The sequence below is a fragment of the Lontra canadensis genome, unplaced genomic scaffold, assembly GCF_010015895.1.
Source record: "Lontra canadensis isolate GAN:19392208 unplaced genomic scaffold, GSC_riverotter_1.0 scaffold43, whole genome shotgun sequence".
Classification (NCBI taxonomy): domain Eukaryota; kingdom Metazoa; phylum Chordata; class Mammalia; order Carnivora; family Mustelidae; genus Lontra; species Lontra canadensis.
In genome coordinates, this window is record NW_022631037.1 from 865,131 (window position 1) to 887,840 (window position 22,710).

At 35.4% G+C, this 22,710-nt stretch overlaps 1 protein-coding gene across 11 annotated transcripts in view; it reads left to right on the plus strand.

Annotated features, from left to right (window-relative positions):
• Positions 1-22,710, plus strand: part of BCAS3 (BCAS3 microtubule associated cell migration factor) — a 584,262-nt gene that overhangs the window by 52,029 nt on the left and 509,523 nt on the right. For all 11 annotated transcript variants that reach the window (XM_032871859.1, XM_032871862.1, XM_032871866.1 and 8 more), the window contains exon 6: positions 1,770-1,851. In XM_032871859.1, the coding sequence (XP_032727750.1) occupies positions 1,770-1,851 (82 nt within the window). The remainder of the gene's footprint in view (positions 1-1,769; positions 1,852-22,710) is intronic.

Here is a 22,710-nt window from a genome sequence, read left to right on the forward strand (position 1 = left end):
AATTCAACATTTATAAGAAACAAAATATTTATAGTTTGCAGCTCTTAAATTCAGATAGGAGACAAGCTGAAGAGCTGAAAAAGCACTTAATCTTAAAGACAGCGCTGCAGATACACAGTTTAATATTGAAAGCTTTAGAAGCCATTTATCTTGTATGCATTGTGGATATTCTAAACTGCTTGTTTGGCAGGTCTGTTAAAAATCTACTATCAGCCTGTTTCCTCTGTTGACTGTTTATCATTATTACATTTGTCGTCAGTTCTTGGGTATTTAGAACTGGTTTTATCTCTTTTGCCATTTTCCCTGTCTGATATCACATAGGCCATCAAACACTTAAGAATTATGAAAATGTGGGACACCTGGGTGGTTCAGCTGGTTAGGTGTCTGCTTTTGGCTCCTGTCATGATCCAACTCTGCTCTCTGAGCTCTCTGCTCAGTGGGGCGCCTGGTTTTACCTTTGCCTGCTGCTCCCCCTGCTTGTGTACTCTCTGTCTCTGGCAAATAAATTGAATCTTAAAAAGAAAAAAAATATGGAAATGTATTGGGAACTACATTACCACTTAAAGCAGTCTGGAAAGCCTTTCCTAACTAATTCTAATTTAATCTGCTCAATACTTTAATTAGCCACAGAGTGTTTCCTTGAGCTGCTAGTTTTGAAAAGCGATTGTTTTCACACTCAACACATACATTGTCATATCTCTTTTTCCTTTGGGCTAATAGACTGCTGTACTTTCTGTATCTGAGGAATAACTTCGGTACAGCTCAAAACAATATGACATTTATGCAGTGTTTGATCTAGGTGTATAATAAAAATGATGGCATTTAAAGGTGCTTACATATTACTTTTGTAATTCATAGAATATTAAAATTACAAGTATCTTTGAGGTCCTTTAGCCCCTTTACCTTTTCAGTTTGTACATGCAAACGAATACGGGCTTAGGAGAGAGGGGGGAATGGGGAGATGTTGGTCACAGGGTAAGAGTTAGTTACGTAGCGTGAGTAAGTCTAGGGATCTAATGTTCATGCACGATAACTGTAGTTAGTAACACTGTACTGAATACTGGAAAACCGGTGCTCTCATCATACAAACAAGGTAACTGAGGAGATGGCTGCAGTGATCATTTTATCATGTATGTATATTAAATCATCATGTTGTACACCTTAAATACATACAATTTTCATCCAAAATATATTTTTAAAAATATAGGTATATATAAGTTAAATGATTTATTCAAGGTGCTTAACAGGTAAGTAGTTGCAGGACATTTATTACAGTGTTCTTTGCAATTTGTTTTGCTTTTTCTCATTTACAACATATTTACAAAAGTTATTACCACATTTAAGTTCTGCTTTTCAGAATACTAATAATATTTACCTTTTTCTTACATGGAAAACTTTGTACTGATTTAAAAAATAGTAACTGCTTTGCTGTAAAATGAGAGGCAATCAATCGTACAGGAACTGAATAGACTTATAGTAGTTTATTAAAGATAAGAATTACAGACTTCAAGAACAGATCATTCATTTTCCTATTTATGTCAAGTGTAAGGAAATAAAAATCTCTTCATTTTCTCAAAATATTTGTGGTAATTTAAACATGAATATACCTAATGTGTGTGAACAACCATAAATGTGTGTATTTGTGTGCATGTGTGCACATATTACATTTCAGATAAAAAATTGTAATAAAATTTAGGAGATCTTGTTTTCTTTTAATCATGTTCTGACCTGCATTTTCATTTACTGAAATTTTTTGTCTTCTCATGCAGATCAGTGGGGAAGCACAGGAGCTCTTTTCTGTTCGACATGGCCCCATTCGAGCGGCTAGAATCTTGCCTGCTCCGCAGTTTGGTGAGTGGAGCCCTTAAGAAAGAACAAATCATTCAGGAGTTTCTCTTTTATTGGTCTTGGACTACAGACAGCAAGAATGATAACTAAAGTCTATTTTCCTCCAAGTGCCCATCCCCTTCCCTTCCTCCTCACAAGATAAACTCCTGTTCGTCAGTTGAGATGGAAATAGGTAATCTTAACCAATTCAATATGGCCATTCACATTCTACTGTGGTTTTGACTTATCTTCAACCACTTTGATCTCGATTTAGCCTCTGACTTTGCTGGCTCTGTCTTGAAGCCCTCTTCTCACTTGGTTTGCATGGCATTACTCTTCCCAGATCCCTTCCTTGTTGACTGTGCTGCTTTTGTTACGTGTCTGGCTTAGCTTTCTTCTGTGGGTATTCCCCAAGTCTCTGTTGTTCTCATGTCTTTGCTCTTCTTAGTTATTCTTACTGCCTTGGAGAGGTTGGTTTTCACCATTATCTCGCTTGTAGATGAGTCTGCTGTCTGCATTTCCAGCTATGTCAGAAGTACAGTTTCGGGCTTCTGACCTTCCATCTCTGCTTTAAAAAGTAATACTTCTTAATGCTTAAATGTTGTATTTAGATATTATGTATGATTTGTTTTTATTATTTTTTTTAATCAAATACATGTTTAAATGACACCTGGTAGTTGGGTGCCTGAATAACTCCTGGCACTTTAATGATCTGAGATTTCTGTTGTGTTTTCTCATGAACTTGCCTCTGTTCACTCAGTCATATTTTTGCACGAGCAATAAAAACACAGTCAATTAAATCTTATTTGCATACTTTAAAATCTTTTAAAAAAGAGGATGTTAAAATATTTTAATTCTATTAAACTTGAAAGTTTTCCCAGAAGTTGAGTAATCTTCCTTATAATACTTCATTGAGCAGTTAATTCTCTAAACTGGTAAGAATGCTGTGTTTTAAAACTTGCTACCATGTGCATTATGCATTAAGCATATGCATAAGCAATGTCAGGGATTATTTTAGTGGCTGAGTCTGCTTAATTGAAATGGAAGGGTGAACGTAACAAGGCAGTAACATCCTGCAGTCATGTAGAGACTTTTGTCCTTGTTATTGGACAATATGGTATACCCAGAGTTCAGTGGTCTCTTCTTTGCTCTCTCTCTCTCTCTCTCTTGCTCTGTTTTTTTGTTGCATTTGAGTTTTGGTGAAATCCTTTGACGAGGAAGATTGTGGAACATCTTTTCCCAGAAGGTTTATAGAATAGCCAGCTTTCTCTTTGGATGGTTGGACTCAAGAACAATGTTATTATTAAAAGACTTTGCTATATCTTTGTTTCTTTTGTATGTAATTCACAGACACAGATTTTTCTCTCTTCAGTTCATTTATGAAGCTCTTTTGTTTATGCCAGTTATTAATGTTCAACTTTTCTTAGCCTTTATTTTGGACAGAAATACTTCATGAGAGAGTATAAAGCTATAAAAGTTAATATTGCTAGTCAGATTTGAGTATATATAATTTATTTCATCTAATTAAAAAAAAGATTTATCTCTCTACTATATTTCTAAACATATAATATTAGATTTGAAATACAGTTTCACATAGCTAAGGGTTTTCTTATCCACAGGTTACCTATGTGTCACTTTTGTTGTATTTGATTAATTTTTTGGATTTGTTTTTACTGAAGTCCGACATGTGACTGATCACATAAAATTTGTAATGGGAAATAGAACACCTCATCCCTCTCTTGTCCATTTTCCTTTGTGTGATCATTTTGGTGGAGTAAGTCTTTTAGTAGCTTCCTGAAAAAGGATGTGTGGTGGGGCGCCTGGGTGGCTCAGTGGGTTAAGCTGCTGCCTTCGGCTCAGGTCATGATCCTAGGGTCCTGGGATCAAGCCCCGCATCGGGCTCTCTGCTCCGCGTGGAGCCTGCTTCCTCCTCTCTCTCTGCCTGCCTCTCTGCCTACTTGTGATCTCTGTCTGTCAAATAAATAAATAAAATCTTAAAAAAAAAAAAAAAGGATGTGTGGTAAATTTTGTCTAAAGATGTCTTTATTCTTTCTTAATTCTTGTTTGGTAATTTGGCTGGGTAACAAATCCTTGTTTGTAAATGATGTTACTTGAGAATTTTGAAGGCATTGATCTAGTGCTATGATTGAAGAGTCGGAAGCCATTTTGATACCTTTTTCTTTGTCTCTGGCTTGTTTTTCCTGTCTGGGAGTTAGTAGAATGTTGGTCTTTGTTCCTAGTGTTCTGAAACTTTACATTGTTGTTTCTTAGTTCATACATTGTCCTGGGCCTTCAAGGTGGGAATGTAAGTAGTATAGTTTTGAGAAAATTTCTTAAATTAATTTTTTGATGATTTCTTCTAAGTTTTCTTTGTTCTCTCTTTCTGGTACTTTTATTATTTGGTTCTTAGACCCCCTAGAATGATTAATGATTAATTTGGAAAAATAATTTCTTTCATGTTCTTTTTGGGAGATTGTCTCAATGTGGATTACTAATTCTTTTGTTGAATAATTCTTTCTACTATCATGTTTTTCTTAATCTTACCTTCTCATACGTAACACCTCGGTCTCTCTCAGCCTGCACCTCCTCTTCCTCTCTCTCTGCTCTCTCTTTTCTTTCTTTCTTGGTGTAATTTACATATAAATATTACCAATAGAATCCAGTGACACATAAAAAGAATTATATATCACAACCAATAAAGGATATTTCAGAAATACAAGGCTGGTTAATGTTTGAAATTCAATCAGTATAATTCACATTAATAGAAGGAAGAAAATCTATATGACCATCTTACTGTAAGTGGAGAACACCTTTGATAAAATTCAGTAGCCATATATGACTAAAAAAACCTTTCAGCAGGGTGCCTGGGTGGCTCAGTTGGTTAAGTGTCTGACTCTTGATTTCAGCTCAGGTCATGAGCTTGGGGTTGTGAGATTGAGCCCCACATTGGGCTCCTTGCTCATCACAGAGTCTGCTTGAGATTCTCTCTCTCCATCTACCCTTACCCCCCGTTCACTTGTCCTCTCTAAAGAAATAAGATGTTAAAAAAAACTTTCAGCAAATTAGGATAGAAAGAGATATTCTCAGTATAATAAAGATTATAAAAAATCTACTAACATCATACTCAGTAGTGATATATTAAATACTTTACTGTTGAGTTTGGGATGACTTCTACCATAACTTCTATTTATCTTTGAATGCACGTCCTAGTCATTACAATAAGGCAAGAAAAAGAAATAAAAGGTGTAAATATTAGAATGAAAGATGTAAAATTGTCTTTATTCACTGGTAATTTGATTGTGTTTATGGAAAATACAAAAGAATCTATAAATTGTTAAAATTAGTAAGTAAATTTAGTATAGCTTTTGCATACCAGGTTCATTAGATCTTTTGTGAACTGATACCCTCACTGTGTGTTTTCCCAGCATCATTTTCAGTCATCCTTAACCAGCGCTCCCCATCTTCCCCTTCCTTGCCCTAATAGTACTCTCTGATAATTTAACTGTACTTCTTTCATTTCCTTAAATGATCCATTCTCTTAAAGGTCATTTCATTGCTATTTATTTTTCTAGAACTCTCATGTCCATCTAACCTTTTTGCTCCATAGTCAATATTAATAGTATGTGCTCTCATAGGACTTACTTTTTTTTTTTTCTTTTTAAAGATTTATTTATTTTAGAGGGAGAGAGATAGAATGCATATGTGCAGGGAGAAGGGGAAGAAGGAGAGGGAGAGAGAATCCCAAGCAAACTCTACATAGACCATGGAGCTGATGTGGGGCTCAATGCAGAGCTTGATCTCATGACCTTGAGATCACAACCCAACTGAGGTGAAACCAAGAGTTGGATGCTCAATCCACTCTACCACCCAGGCCCCCCAGGACTTACTGTGTTTTGTTTGTTTGTTTTTGTTTTTAGTTCCTCATTTACCTCTCACTAGATTTTTTAAAAAAGATTTTATTATTTTTAATTAATCACTACACCCAATGTGGGACTCAAACTAGCAACCCTGAGACAAAGAGTCACACCAACAGCCAGCTGAGGGCCCCATACCTCTTGCTAGGTTTATAGTCTGTCTTCATATCTTTAGTGCCTCACCAAGTACTTGATATAAGGTGTTAATAAATATTTGTTGAAAGTTGCTGAATGGTGTAATCTCTTGAAAATTATTACCAGGAGAAAAGCAAGTTCCCTTTCTGTAGGTATTTCTTTTTTCTTTTCTTTTCTTTCCTTCCTTCCTTCCTTCCTTCCTTCCTTCCTTCCTTCCTTCCTAGATTTTATTTATTTATTTGAGAGAGAGAGAGCACAAGCAAGGGGAGTTGGCAGAGGGAGAGGGAAAAGCAGACTCCCCGCTGAACAGTGAGTCTGACATGGGGCTCAATCCCAGGACCCTGGTATCATGACCTGAACTGAAGGCAGATGCTTAACCGACTGAGCCACTCAGGTGCTCCTCTGTAGGTATTTCTGTGGAAAGTTTTGTCCTTTAATTAAAAGTGAAGATATGAAGGATATGATGGCATCTTATTCCACAGAAGATTATCATTAAATATAGTATAAATGGGCATTTGCTTATATCAGCATAGTTTAGCTTTCCTACTTCTTATTTATTTATTTATTTATTTAAAGATTTTATTTATTTATTTGTCAGGGACAGAGAGAGAGAGAGTGAGCACAGGCAGACAGAGACAGAGGGAGAAGCAGGTTCCCTGCCGAGCAAGGAGCCCGATGTAGGACTCGATCCCAGCACACTGGGATCATGACCTGAGCCGAAGGCAGCCACTTAACCAACTGAGCCACCCAGGCGTCCCGCTTTCCTACTTCTTAATGGTCACTATCAATAATTGGTTACTTTCTTGATGAACCTGTACCTTTTTTTAGAATTTTTTAGGACAGTGCTTCCGAAAACAATGACCAATCAATTGGTATTCTTATATCAGATAAAAACTTATTTATTATCCTTCAAATCTTTCTAGAACTTATTTCAAGTAAAGCGAATTCTTTGTATTCATTACTCTCAGTAGCCATTGTGGTTTTTAGTATCTCAGTACCTCACATGTGAAATAACACATATTAATATGTATGTGTTAATGTACAAGTTAAAAATTTTATATGATTATAAACTTTGTGCTCGTAATGGCTATTTCCAAGGAGTGGGATCAGAAAACACTTTCACTTTAATATGTTTTTAATTTCTTAAAGATCATATAAAATAAAGATCCTATAATTCTAACCAGTTAAAATATTTATTATAAAAATTTAAGGAATACTAAAAGTAGAAAGTGAAAATTCACTTGATTCTGTGTTATCAGAGATAAACCTAGGTTATCTCTTTCTTTCCCTTTCTTGCTTTCTCCGGACACTGAGCATGTATTTACAGCTTAGAGTATACATTTCCTGCCTTTTCCCCTTAACATGCATGAAATTAACTTGTAGTATTATGTCCAGGGCCTGATTCAAGTTCTTTACATGTGTTGCATGTATTGGCTTTGGGTATGTGTGTCATTCCTTTATATAAACATTTATATTAAACTTTCCCCTGTAACAAGTTATGTTTTTATGTACTTGTACATGTGTATATTTTAAAAAATAGAAGGAATTATTTTCTTAGGACAATTCTTAGGGAATTACTGGGTCAAAGAATATATACATGTAAAATTTTGATACATGTAAAGTTGCTTCTCAGAGAGAGTGTACTGACATCTGTACAAGAAAATTCCCTTTTTCTCCAAGTCTGTCCTCTACTGGCTATTATGAATCTTTTTAGTCTTTGCATATCTGATGGAGGAAAATCATCTTCATTTGTAATTTTTTGATCTTTGAATGCTAGGGAGAATGGAAATTCTTCATGTTTTTGCTGTTTATTCTAATTAATACCATGCTTGTTTGTACTCTTTGCTCTTACTGATTGAACTTTTTATTATTAATGGTATATTATTATGGATATGTATCCTAAATACTTCATTTATAGTTTGTGATTGTCAAGTTATTTGGTGAAATCTATCAGATTTTTTGTTATATGTCTTTAGTTTCAAAGAAAATCTTTGCATATTTTTGCATGTTTTATAACCATGTCTAATTTTAAATCATGACTATCCTTGAATTTAATTTTTTTGTTATTTGTTTTCTTTTTATATTTTCTTGATTTTTCCTTCCCAACCTCTGAGTTTCATGATTCTTTTTGGAAATTTCTCCTTTATTATGGTCTTTCCCATACTGTAATGTGTTTCTTTGGAATCACAGGAACAGTATTTACTAATCATCTCATCCTATGCAATGCCTTGCTTGATTATATGGAATATGAGTAGTGACCCAAAATGAATTTATTCTGTATTTGACAAAAGAGAAACCAGAACTCTGCTTTTGTATAAAGTATTTTTGTCATTTATCAGTGACCAAATGAATAACGCTATTTTTTAATCTCTAATAGAGCTTTTAACTCAGGAGTTACATTAGCCTTGTATGTGCTGTTTCCTTATTTTATGGAGAAAGACGATTATTTTGGTCTCAGACTTGAATCAGATTTCTTAGAAATGCCTTTTTGATCTTATTCATTATCCTTAGGAGTCCAGTGTACCAAGTACCTGAATTTTCTTCATATGAGAATGTCTTAGAACTAATTCTTATAAGCTAGGATCTTTTTCTGAGAATAGGACTCTGGATATAAAGTTTCCTAAATGTCTCTGAGCCTAATTTCTGCTACTCATCCACAATACCAAGCAAGTAGCTAACATGGCTTATTTCTTCTAGATTATTTCATTATTACTTATTGTTGGAAAGGTACTGTTATTTATCATCCTGCTAAATAAGGAATTTACAATTCCATGTCTCAAAATATTTAAAGGTTTAAGAAAACCCCTAAGATACAACCTGTTTTTTCCTACTGGAGTGAAAATGCAAAGTTTTCTGAAACTTGTAATATTATAAACAGCCCACCCATGCAGTCAGAAATACTAGTTGTTGCTGTTTTTTTATACTATGAATGGCTGAAGTTATTTTTCTAGAAACAAACATGAGCAGAATAATCCTAGAGTTGTTAAACTTTTTTCCTTTTGCTTATTTTTGTAAACTGTCACACACTTTTAGGTGTCCAGTTTTCATTATTTTTCATAATACCAGTTTCATCCTTTTCAAATGATGTACATGTGTTTTTTATCACATTCAAAGAAGAGCTGTTTGATTTTTCTGCTGTGTGAATTCAGAGATTTTGATTAATTTGTCCAGAAGGGTTTGCTATAATTTTTTCCCTATAAAGTTCTAATGTTAAACAAGTAAATCCTGTAAACACACACACACACACACACACACACACACACACACACACACACACAGTCTGTTCAACCAAGACACCAGCAGCCTTCCAAAAGTAGGCCAACTGACATTTGCTTACAGTCATCACCAGTATTTTGCAAAGAGGAAACAGGCTTATTGACATTTTAAATTGCCAAACTATGAGATTTAGGGCCTCCCTAATGTTTTCTGCTCTAATTACTCTCAGTTGGCCTTCTGTTTTTTTTTTTCTTTTTTCTTTTTTTTTTAATAACACCTCGTCTTTATCATTGGGGCTTTTACTACTTGGAATTGTTTAGGTTTTTATAAAATTTTGCTAAGCCTGTGATTTAGGTAAATTATGGAAACATATGTTCTGTTCCTCTTCAATTTCTTTAATGTTTTTGGTTGGAGAAACAGTGTTTCCAGGAAAGAATACCTGTTTTATAAGTGTTACTTTTTTACTTTTTTAGTTTTGTGATGTCATGCTGTTGAATTTGAGACCCTGATCTGAGAGTATTCTCAGTTTATACCCAAGTTTATACCCATTTGAACTTTGTAATTAAGGGCTTTTCTATGAGGGCTGTAGAGAGAGGGAAGTGTACTGAACAGAAAAGAAAGGAACTAAATTTATAAATTAAGTGAATAATAATGCTTGATATTTTTCAGATGAAATTCTAGGTTGATTATATACATTATCATCTCTTTACTGCTAGTCTGCAAAGGTGAGTACCATTACCTGGTTTGATAGGTAAGGAGACTTAAAGCTGAAAGAGGGTAATTGGCTGGTATAAAGATGTTCAGTTGTGGTAGGTGGTAGAACTGAAATTTAAACTTAAAGATTGGCCTCTTATCAAAAGAAATGAAATCTTGCCATTTGCCACGACGTGGATGGAACTAGAGGGTATCATGCTTAGCGAAGTAAGTCAATCAGAGAAAGACAATTATCATATGATCTCCCTCATATGAGGGAGAGGAGATGCAACATGGGGGGTTAATGGGGTAGGAGAAGAGTAAATGAGACAAGTTGGGATTGGGAGGGAGACAAACCATAAGTGACTCTTAATCTCACAAAACAAACTGAGGGTTGCTGGGGGGAGGGGGGTTGGGAGATGGGGGTGGGGTTATGGACATTGGGGAGGGTATGTGCTATGGTGAGTGCTGTGAAATGTGTAAACCTGGCGATTCACAGACCTGTACCCCTGGGGATAAAAATATATTATATGTTTAAAAAAAAATAAAATTTATTAAAAAAAAAAAAGATTGGCCTCTTAATCATTAAGCCTCACTGTCTCCATGATTACAGAGAAACACATTTACCAAATCCAGGTGTTTCTAGGCTACGTCTCTGACTAAAGAAATCAAACTGTTGCCTATCCATTGAAATATGTAAAAAGTAGCTCTGTTTCTCTGTATTTTCTTACATTTTGAAAGTCTAAAGTATCTTCAGTTGTCTTAGTGTCTTCATTATATTTGCAGTCCTTGGTTGTTTAGTCTAAGGGTGAAGAGCGATTCAAATAGTCAGCATGGGCACCAATGTATAGAAAAGCCATTATCCAACATAACTACATTTAAAATTTTAAGCTGTCAGGACAGAGTATGTTGCAGAAACAGCTGTAGTCTATTCAAGTTACATTCACCTTAAATTAAATCAACCGCTGAAAAGAAATGTTGGTTCCCTTTTATAGGACTTGGTATAAACTACTAAAAGTACATCAAAAGGGTTAGTGACGGATATCTCGAATCAGATAAAAGCAAAGGTGTAACACGAAGCAACTAAATTACATGTGAGCTTAATGATTCTGACCCAAATAAACAGACTTGTAATGGAGATGCTGATGATTATCAGTATAGCTTAAATGCTTTCTACTGTAGAATTGTAAAGAAGAAGTGGTTGTCTTAGTGAATTGGACAAGCTGTGGTCTTAGAAATCTGTGTTCATTTATCGTAACACCTTCCTAGGTGTGAAAACTCATAATTTTCTAAGTAAAGTTATTATAGAGTAAGCCTTTAAAAATTTGTTTCTTTTAAATATTTATTTATTCATTTTTAAGAGCTTTCATTTATTTATTAGAGAGAGAGTGCATGTGAAAGAGAGCATGAGCCAGGAGGGGCAGAGGGAGAGGTAGGTAGAAGCAGACTCCTCACTGAACCGGGAGAGCCTGACAACGGGGCTCCATCCCAGGACCCTGGGGATCGTGACCAGAGCTGAAGGCAAATGCTTAATCGACTGAGTCACCCACATGCCCCTATTTATTTATTTAGAGAGAGTGAGCCAGAGAAGGGGCAGAGGGAAAGGGGAAAAGAGAGAGAGAATCTTGAGCAGACTGTGTGCTGGGTGCAGAGCCTGACAGGGGACTGGATCTCACGACTCTGAGATCATGACCTGAGCCGAAACCAAGAGTCAGACACTTAACCAACTAAGCCACCCAGGCACCCCAGAATATTCATCTTTTTTGAGAAATAATTTACATATAACAAAACTCATGAATTTTAGGTATATAATTTGAGTTTTGTCAGATGGGTGCAATTATGTAACTATCACCACAATCAAAATACAGAGTATTTCTATCCCTGTAAAAGTCCCTTTTTCTGACTCATACCCACTAAAATGGCTGTGTACAAAGAGAGAATAACAAATGTTGGTGAGGATGTGGACTAATTGGAGCTCTCATATGTTATTTATGAGAATATTAAGATAGTACAATCACTGGAAAACAGCTTGGCAATTCCTTAAAATATTAAATATGTAGTTACCATTGACCCAGCCATTCTAATCCTAGGCATGTAACCAATAAAAAGGAAAACATAAGTCTACACAGAAACTTGTATGTGGATATTTATAGCAGTGCTATTCATAGTAGCCAAAAAGTGGAAACAACCCAAATGTCTATTAACTAATAAAGAAAATGTGGTATAACCATACAATGGAATATTACTTGGTCATGAATAAATGAAGTTGTGATAAATGCTACAACAGGAACCATGGAAACGTCTCACTAAATAAAAGAAAACAGCTGCAAAAGGCCATAAGTTGTTGATTCCATTCATACAAAATATCCAGAATAGGCAAATCCGTAGAGACATAAAGCACATTAGTGGTTGCCAACAGTTGAGAGACTATGAAAGTTTTGGGAATGACTGCTAATGTACACAGGATTTCTTTTTTGAGGTGATGAAAATGTTCTATAGTTAATTGTGGTGATGGTTGCACAGCTCTATAAATATGCTAGAAACCATTGAATTGTATACATTAAACTGGTGAAAACTATTTATGTGACTTATATTTTAATGAAGTTGTTTACAACAAAAGTCACCCTGTGTGCCTTACCACCCCACACCTGGAACACCAGCAATGACTGATATAATTCATGTCACTGTTGTTTCTGCCTTTCTAGAGTTTGAAGAAATGGAATATGTAACATTTATAGTGCTTGGCTTCTTTCATTTCACATAATGCTTTTGAGAAGCATCTGTGTTGTGTGTTTCACTTGTTCATTTCTTTTTTTTTTTTTTTTAAGTCTGAGTAGTATTCCATTATCCAGATATACTGTAGTTTGTTTTTCCTTTCACCAGTGAATGGACATTTGTGTTGTTTTCAGTTTTCCCTCATGCATAAAGCTTCTGTGAATAGTTGCTTGGAGATATATGTTTTAATTTCTCTTAGGTGAGGATTTGGGAGTGAGATTTCTAGGTCATATAATAAGTGTAGGTTTACCTTTGCAAGAAACTGCCCAGCTGTTTTCCAAGGTGGCTATACTGTTTTGCATTCCCACCAACAATGTTCCATTACCCTAATGATTAATGATACTGATCTTTCTTGTGCATATTTGCCATTTCATTGTTTTTGTATAACTGTTGAAATTCATTGCCATAAGAGTATTGTTTTATTATTTAGTTGTAAGAATACTGTATATAGTTTAGATGACAAGTGCTTTTTTAGGTATATGTAAAATATATACAAAAATTTTGTCCCTTTATGTGAGTTGGCTTAATGGATTTTTAGAAATAGGCTACTTTTTAGAGTATATTTAGGTTCACAGTAAAATGGAGCAGAAGGTAGATATTTCTCTTATACCCCACCCATGCATATCCTCCCCCAATAGCAACATCTTCCTATAGAGGGTACATTCAGGCTTTTCAAGAACAAACATTTTTAATATTCAAAAATTTTTACATTTTAATTTTAAAATTCATTTTTAATTTCCCATTTGCTCAGTTTTAAAAAAATAGTTTGTGATTGTTGTTCTTCCTCTTTCTTCCAGTTCAACACATTTTCTAGGTTACCCTGTGATTTTTGTCCCTGACATATGGATTATTTAAAAGGATGTTGTTTTGTTTTTAAATTTGAGAGATTTCCTGATGTCTTTCTGTTACTAATTTCTAGTTTAATCCCATTGTCATGAGAAGACATAGTTTATATGATTCCAAATCTGTTAAGTGTTTCCAGAGTTGTGTTATGGCCCAAAATATGGCCTATCTTGTTTCATTCATCTCTATTCTTATGAGTTGTCTTTCTGCATATTCTGTCAGTTATGGAGAAAGGGTTGTTGAAATCTTCCATAATAATTGTTACTCTTCTGATTTTATTGTGTATTTTGCCATTCTGTTATTGAGAGCAAAAATGTTTAGGATGATAAAGTCCTCTTTGTCAATAGATCAGTTGTTACTGAAATCCCTGGTAATGTTCCTTGCCCAGAAACCTTCTTTTTCTGTTATTATTTTAGACATTGTTGCTTTCTTTAGACTTGTGTTGACATGATAAATTTTTTTGTGATTTTTTTTACTTTTTAATGTTAGGTTTTCTTTATATGTAAAATGCACTTATGTGGGCAGCATATAATTGGGTCTTGCTTTTTTATCTAATATTTCATTATCTTTTAATTATGTCTTTAAACCATTTACATTTAATGTGTGTGTTAATGGGAACTGATTTGTCTGTTATTTCACTGTTTTCTTTTTTTCCTATGTGCTCACTATTACCTTTTGCTACTTCTCTGTCTTCTTTTGGGCTATTTTTATAACTCCACGTTACCTCCTCCTTTATTGTGTCTATTATGAACCTTTGTTTTGTTTTATTGGATTTTTAGGATTTGTAGTATGTATCTTTGACTCATCGCAGCCTACCTTCAAGTAATATACCATTTCACATATTCTATAACAATCTTAAAACAATAAAAAACTTTATTTAAAAATGATCACATTTTTAAATAAAAACAAAAATGGTCACTTGAATAGATACTTCTCCAAAGAAGATGTAAAAATGGTTCATAAGCACATGAAAAGATGCTTGACATCATCATTAGGGAAATGCACATCAAAACCATGATGAGGGATGGCTGGGTGGCTTAGTTAATCTAGTGTCTGCCTTGGCTCAGGTCAAGATCTCAGGGTCCTGGGATTGAGCCTTATGTAAAGCTCCCGGCTCAGCAGGGAGTCTGCTTCTCTCTTTTCCTCTCCTTCCAAACCTCTGCTCATTCTCTGTCTGTGTCTCTCTCTCTTTCAAGTAAATAAATAAAATATTAAAAAAAAAAAAGCAACACATGATAAGATACCACTTCATATCCATTGGGATGGCTCTTATTAAAAAAAATAAAACAAAACATAACAAGTGTTGATGAAGATATGGAAAAATTGAAACCCATATATTTAAGCATAACCACTAAATACTGAAGCCACTGTGAAAAGTGGTATGGTGGTTTCTCAAAAACAGTGGATTTATGAAAAATTTTGGTTATTTATTTAAATGTTAAAAATAGAATATATATACATATATATTTAGGATTTATTTACTTATTTAAGAGAGAGAGTGAATGTGTATGTGTGTGTGTGTGTGTGTGAGTAGGGAGTAGGGAGAGGGACAGAGGGAGAGCATCTTTAAGCAGATTTCCTGCTGAGCATGGTCTCTGACCCAGGGCCCAGTCCCATAACCTACAACATCACGACCTGAGCCAAAACCAAGAGTTGGGTGCTCAACTGACTAAGCCACCCATGTGCCCCATATATTTTATTTTTAAATTAAATTAAATTAAAGTTTTATTTTATTTTTTCTTAAGTAGGCTCCACACCCAACATGGGGCTCGAACTCATGACCCCAAGTTCAAGGATTGCAGGCTCTACTGACTGAGCCAGCCAGGTGCCCTTAGACTTTATCTATCTCTCTATGTCTGCCTATCCCTAGATTTTATTTTTTAAGAGCAATTTTAGATTTACAGAAAGATTAAATGGAAAGTATGGAGAGTTCCCATATGTTTCCTGAATATATGTGGATTGCTGTACATTCTTGTTAGTGTTTGATGTTGTCAGTGTTTTGGGTTTTAGCCATTCTGCTAGCTGTGTAATGGTATCTCATTTTACTTTGTTTTTCCCTAATAACATATGATGTGGAGCAACATCTTTTCATATGCTTATTGGCTGTCTGTATTCTTCTTTGGTAAGGTATCTGTCAGGTCTTTAGCCCAAGTTGTTTATTTCCTTATTGTTAAGTTCTAAGTGTTCTTTGTATATTTTAGATAATAGCCCTTTATCATATATATACATCATATGTGAGATACATATATCTCTCGTAAGTTTTTTCAGATATTTTTTTTGCCAGCCAATGACTTGTCTTATTCTCTAGCAGCATCTTTCCCAGAGCATGTTCAAATATGTTTTCTTTGTCTTCTCTGTTTTAGCCCACTTCATGCTGTTTCACAGCTCACCGAGGCTCTGTTCATTTTTTTCAGTCTTTTCTCTCCTTTTTTGTTTCTAGTAGTTTCTACTGCTGTTTCTTCATTTTCCTCTTTTGCCCTCAAGTATCTAATATATTGTTAGCTTATCCAGTGTATTTTTCACCTCAGATGCTGCATTTTTCATTTTTAGAAGTGTGCGTTTATCTGTATAGAGAGATCCCCCATGTGTTTTTAGCATGCTAACACTTTCGGATACTTTCTTGTATAGAGTATGTTTCTCATAGCAGTTTAAATATCAGTTTATTCTGTTTATCTCCTTGCTATGGGTCATTTTTTTTTTGCTTATTTGCATGTCTTGAAATATTTGTTTGGATGCCACACATTATGAATTTTATGTTGCTCAGGGCTGGTATTTTGTATTCCTATAAATATTTTGGCACTTTGTTCTGGGACTTTTCACTTTCTATTTATTTTTATTAACATATAATGTATTATTTGCCTCAGGGGTACAGGTGTGTGAATCATCAGGCTTATACAAAATTTCACAGCACTTACCATAGCACATACCCTCCCCAATGTCCATAACCCAGCCACCCTATCCCTCCCCCGCCCCACACACCCTAGCAACCCTCAGTTTGTTTCATGAGATTAAGAGTCTCTTATGGTTTGTCTCCCTCCCTGGTCCCATCTTGTTTCATTTTTCCCTCCCTCCCCACCCCCCCACGAGCCCTGCCCTGCCTCTCAAATTCCTCATATCAGAGAGATCATATGATAATTGTCTTTCTCTGATTGACTTACTTCGCTTAGCATAATACCCTCTAGTTCCCATCCAAGTCCTTGCAAATGGCAAGATTTTGTTTTGTTCTGGGACTTAAATTACTTGACTTTTTGTTTGGTATGTTTGGAGCAGCATTTATTATAAGGCAGGGGTGTGTGAATCTTATCCTAAAGGGCTAGATAGGAAATATTTTAGACTTGTGGGCCATATAGTATCTGTCATGACTATTCATCTCAGCCATCATAGTGTAAAAGCAGCTATTGGGAGTTTCTAAATAAAGGAGAAATATGTTGGGGCATTCATAGGACTCTCTTGTCTCAAGGATTACTGGCCCATGCTTCCTATTGTTCAATGTCTGGAAAATGTCTTTTCATACATTTTATCTGTAGGAGGAGGATAAATTTACTCCCTGTTACTTCATTATGGCTAGATGTGGAAATTCAGCATTTTGCTTCTTTAATTCCTTCCTTCCTTCCTTCCTTCCTTCCTTCCTAATTTTTTTAGAGAGGGAAGGGGGAGGGGCACAGGGAGAGAGAATCTTAAGCAGGCTTCATGCCTAGTGTGGAGCCTGACTTGCGGCTTGACCTCAGGACCCTGAGATCATAACCTGAGCCAAAATCAAGAGTCTGATGCTTAACTAACTAAGCCACCCAGGTGCCTCTTTTTAAAAATTTTTTAAAAATTTATTTACTTACTTATTTTTATTTTTAAGCTTTTTTGAGAGGGAGGGGCAGAGGGAGAGGGAGAAATTCTAAGTTTTGGGTAATTTTTCTTAAGATTGTTTAGAACAGCACCTAGTATGTGCTCAAAGCTCCATATGAATTTTTGTGAACAAAGCAAAGAAATAAATTGGATTTGGATTTTATTTGCAGCATTAAATTTAGTGTATCTTTAGAGACCTTGAATTTCAGATCCTTTAAAAGTTGCAGGTATTATACAAGAATTTTTAGAGGTATTGTAGTCTTAATTGTACTTTCTTCTCTCTGGTGCTAGATGTAGTACCAAAAGAAAATGATAAAAATGCCAAGGGATTCCTTTATTTCTTTTATTTCTTTTGATCTCATGAATAGGTAAAGGAAGCTTAAACTTTCCTTCCTCTTTTACTGTCACCAAGGGACTACTGTGATTCTTGGCTTTCAGAGAATGGCATCTTTTTTTTTTTTTTTTTTCCTTTGCTTGTGATGCTTTTAGTCTAAAAACAAGAGAATTGAACCTCATTTGTTATCACTTGAAAAATCTTCTTGGCACCTACTATTTAACCCAGGTTTCACTGAAAATTTCCCTCCTGTTGCTGTAATTGTGCCTCATAGTTTTTATGTATATGTGAGTTTACTTTGGGAAGATTTTAGAATTTCCATTATTTTTACTTGTGTAACATGGAAAGAATCTAATTTGAGGTCAAGTGAATTTATATAACTTTATATTTAATAGCAACAACCTGTCAATGAACTAATCAAAACTCTAGTTTTAAAATGTGAAAAGCAAAAATACAACTTTGGGTGTATATGTCTGCAGGAGTGAGGAACACAAAATTTAGGAGAATGGCTATCTGGTAGTGGGTAAGTGACAGGGTTTAGGATATATGAATCTATAAAAATAAATGGAATAATGTTTTACCTCTCATCTTGGATGGTGGGTTCATAGGTGTTTATTGTATGTTATTAAAACATAATGGAGAGGTTTAAGCATTTATGATGAGAAATAAGCCAGGGATTATTAATGGCCTAATTCTCAGTCCCTTGGGTACAGTGGAGAAAGATGTAAGGAGGAGAAACTGATTATAGCAGTCTTTACTAGGGCTGAAATGGAAATCAGAAATGGGAATTACAAGTTAAGAAATAAAAGGGAGGGCTATTTCTCTCTGTGTGTATTTTTCATTGAGAGATTTATTATTTTTTTGCATAAGGATATATTCCTTAATTTGTTAATATTTAAAATTTAGTAGTATTTTTAAAAAAAAATTATTTGAGAGACAAAGATCACAAGTAGGCAGAGAGGCAGGCAGAGAGAGGCGGGGGTGGGGTGGGGTGGGGGGAGCAGACTCCCTGCTGGGCAGAGAGCCTGATGCTGGGCTCGATCCCAGGACCCTGGGATCATGACCTGAGCTGAAGGCAGAGGCTTAACCCACTGAGCCACCCAGGTGCTCCTAAAATTTAGTAGTATTAAATCAGTTCTTTGTTTTAAAAAGACTTTAAAAAGTCTTTTTGTAAAAAAGTCTTTGTCTTTGTAAAAAAAAGTATATATGTATTTTCATGTATGTATATATGTGTATGTGTGTGTATGTGTGTGTGTGTGTGTGTGTGTATGTTTATATTTCTCTAACCAGAACAATGACTGCATGTATTGAGCTAACACCTGTTCTTTGTATTTTTATTCATATTATTGCAAGAGCCACTGAAGTATCATCTCAAATTGATCTTCTAACCTATATACCAAAGTTATAAATGTAAACACTATCCTTTTTTTAACCTACCTCACAGAACTCTGTGATAAACAAAGTAAAGTATAATTGCTTTTTAAAGATTTTATTTTATTTTTCCAAGTGATCTCTATACCCAACATGGGGCTTGAACTCACAATCCCGAGATCAAGAGTTGCAGGATCTTCTGACGGAGCCAGCCAGTTGCTCCAGAATCAAAGTATAATTAAAAATTTTTTTTCATTGATAAAGTGGCTAAACTGACAAGATATCCAAAGGGAGTCCTGTGACCCCTACTCCACTATTGACAGGAGAAAAGAAGTGAGTGAGTCCAGAATTCTTAGTGTCTCCCCCATTACCCTTTCTCCCTTCCCCTCTCATACTAAAAAGTGTTGCCATCACTATCTTGAAACCATGGGAACTAAATTCCTTATGTCCTTTATCTTTGTGTAACTCAATCAACATGAAAAGCCTAAAGGTCTTCTCTCTTTCTTATACTCTCAGCGTATGGCATTCACTTGTCAGACTTTGCAGATCTCTCTATTAATTCCCCTTCTCCTTCCACTACTCTCCCCAACTTCTGAAACTTTTTGACTGGGTGTTCTAGAAGTCACTGTCATTTGCAAAATCCCCTATATCCTTAACCAACCTCTTTTAGAATGTTCTTTTCTTTTCTCCATGTTGCAGTCTTTCTTAGTTATTACCTTTAGGTTTTTGAAGATTAAGGGGTTTGTTTTGTTGTTGTTTGTTTGTTTTGTTTGTTTTTATGTAGTACCACTCTTCAATTCCTAATTGAATAGATGTTGAACATCTCTCATATTCTTCCTTGAAATCTCTATATCTCTTTGGCAATATGTCTGTTCATGTCTTTTGCCAATTCCTGTTGTATTTAGGGAGTTCTTTACATATTCTGGATGCACATCTGTTATTGGATGTGTGATTTACAAATACATTTTTCTATCCATGGCTTATCTTTTCATCATCTCAGTTTATTTATTTTTATTTTTTTTTAAAGATTTTATTTATTTATTTGACAGAGAGAGCTCACAAGTAGACAGAGAGGCTGGCAGAGAGAGAGGGAAGCAGGCTCCCTGCTGAGTAGAGAGCCCGATGCGGGACTCGATTCCAAGACCCTGAGATCATGACCTGAGCTGAAGGCAGCGGCTTAACCCACTGAGCCACCCAGGCGCCCTCATCATCTCAGTTTAAATAAACTCTAGTTAATAATTTGTTTTCAAATGAAAGGATTATTTCCTCAGGAATATTTTGGCACAAAGTAGTAGAGATCCCTTTACACATTATTAACTTTGATACTCTGTATTTTGGTTCTTGTTTCTCAGATATTGTTATGCTTGGGGAAATTGGTCTTAGTCAGCAAGAACGCTCTGTTGTTCAGCAAGATTTATTTCCCTGCAGTCTGCAAATCCTTAAAAAAACTGGATAAATCTCAAAGTTTCCTAGTTGATATAGTTGATCCTTGAGTGTTATAAGAGGTTTTATGTCTATTTATGAGTATATAATTTACCTATCGTGTAAAAAGACCAACCCTAGCATTTGACCAGGCATTCTTTTGGCTAGAATTGAGTGGTTCACGCATGTGTGTTGGGTGTGTGCAATGAATAGCATATGGTTGGGTGGGCAGATAAATTCTGGGCTATATACATGTTAGCACTTATTTAAAATTTCTTTATATCCAAAGTACTTTTTTTCTAGGCAGATATTGAATGAACACCTAAATATATTTTTTTTATGGTATACTTGTTGGTTAACACAGTATGAGTGTTTTTAATTTATCTTAACAGTGGCTTGTTTCTAACCACATTGTTCTGTCACTACTAATAGAATTTTTCTAAATCTTGCAGAGATGGATCAATGCTCTTTAAAAAGTATTCTTGGTGGGGCGCCTGGGTGGCTCAGTAGGTTAAGCCTCTGCCTTCAGCTCAGGTCATGATCCCAGGGTCCTGGGATCAAGCTCCGCATCAGGCTCTCTGCTCAGCAGGGAGCCTGCTTCCCCCTCTATCTCTGCCTGCCTCTCTGCCTACTTGTGATCACTGTCTGTCAAATAAATAAATAAAAACTTAAAAAAAATAAGTATTCTTGGTAATATAATTTGAAGTCTGGAATTATGATGCCTGTATCTTCTTGTTCTCTCCCCCCCCCCTTTTTTTGGTTGTTCTTGATTTCAAGATTGCTTTGGCTATTTGAATTTTTAGGATTGTTTGTTCTAGTTCTGTGAAAAGTGCTGTTGGTATTTTGATAAGGATTGCCTTAAATCTTTAGATCACTTTGGGTAGTACAAGCATTTTAACAATATTTGTTCTTCCAATCCATGAGCATGGAATGTCTTTTTTTCTTTCTCTCTCTCTCTCTCTCTCTCTTTAAAAGATTATTTATTTATTTATTTTGAGAGACAGAAAGAGAGAGAGAGAGCAAGCACAGGTAGGGAGAGTGGCAGGCAGAGACACAGGGAGAAGCAAACTCCCCACTGAGCAGGAAGCTGGATGCAGGGCTGGATCCCAGGACCCCGGAATCATGAGCTGAGCTGAGCTGAAGGCAGATGCTTAACTGATTGAGCCACCCAGGTGCCCCATATCTTTCTATTTCTTTGTGTTTGCTTAGATTTCATCAGTGCTTTATAGTTTTTGGAGTACAGGTCTTTCACATTTTTGGTTAGGTTTATTCCTAGGTATCTTATGGTTTTTGGTGCAATTATAAATGGGATTGATTGCTTAATTTCTCTTTCTGCTGCTTCATCATTGGTACATAGAAATGCAACCAACTTATGTATTTTGGTTTTGTATCTAGGTTAGGGTCCTTTGTATCTTTCATAGAATTTTGGCTCAATGTGGCATTTTTTGAGATACACCCCTAAGCCAATTATATGATATCTGTAAATATTTTGATAGGCATACATGGAAATAGTTTAAATATTGGCCCTTTAAGATAATTTTACCACCATGTTTAAATTTTTCTTTTTTAATTTTGGAATTTTAAGTCATCTCTCTCAAAGAATTTTCCTTCTTGTTTTTCTTCTTCTATTTATTCTATCTTATATTTACTTGGAACATATTTTCTCATATTGTCTGTGTCTTATTCTCACCTTTCTTTTATCTTAGTCTTTAAAGATGAAAAAATGGGGGGCACCTGGGTGGCTCAGTGGGTTAAAGCCTCTGCCTTTGGCTCAGGTCATGATCCCAGGGTCCTGGGATCCAGCCCTGCATTGGGCGCTCTGCTCAGCAGGAAGTCTGCTCCCCCCTCTCTCTCTGCCTGCCTCTCTGCCTACTTGTGATCTCTCTCTGTCAAATAAATAAATAGAAGTCTTTAAAAAAAAAATGAAAAAATGGGGGCACCTGGGTGGCTCAGTGGGTTAAAGCCTCTGCCTTTGGCTCGGGTCATGATCCCAGGGTCCTGGGATCAAGCCCTGCATTGGGCTCTCTGCTCGGCCAGGAGCCTGCTTCCCTTCTCTCTCTGCCTGCCTCTCTGCCTACTTGTGATCTCTGTCTGTCAAATAAATAAATAAAATCTTAAAAAAAAAAGAAAAAATGTTGTTATAAAAATGAATTATATCTAGTTACACATGTATACTTTTTGCATATGTATTCCTTAATTCCGTTTCTTTCTTCATTAGGGAATATATTAACAATTGATGTAGATGTTTCAAGGCTTTTTTCTAGGTGTGAATTTTTTTCTATTTTACTACAGATTCATCAAGCTTACTGGACCACAGGATTGTTGCCTTTATATAATTCT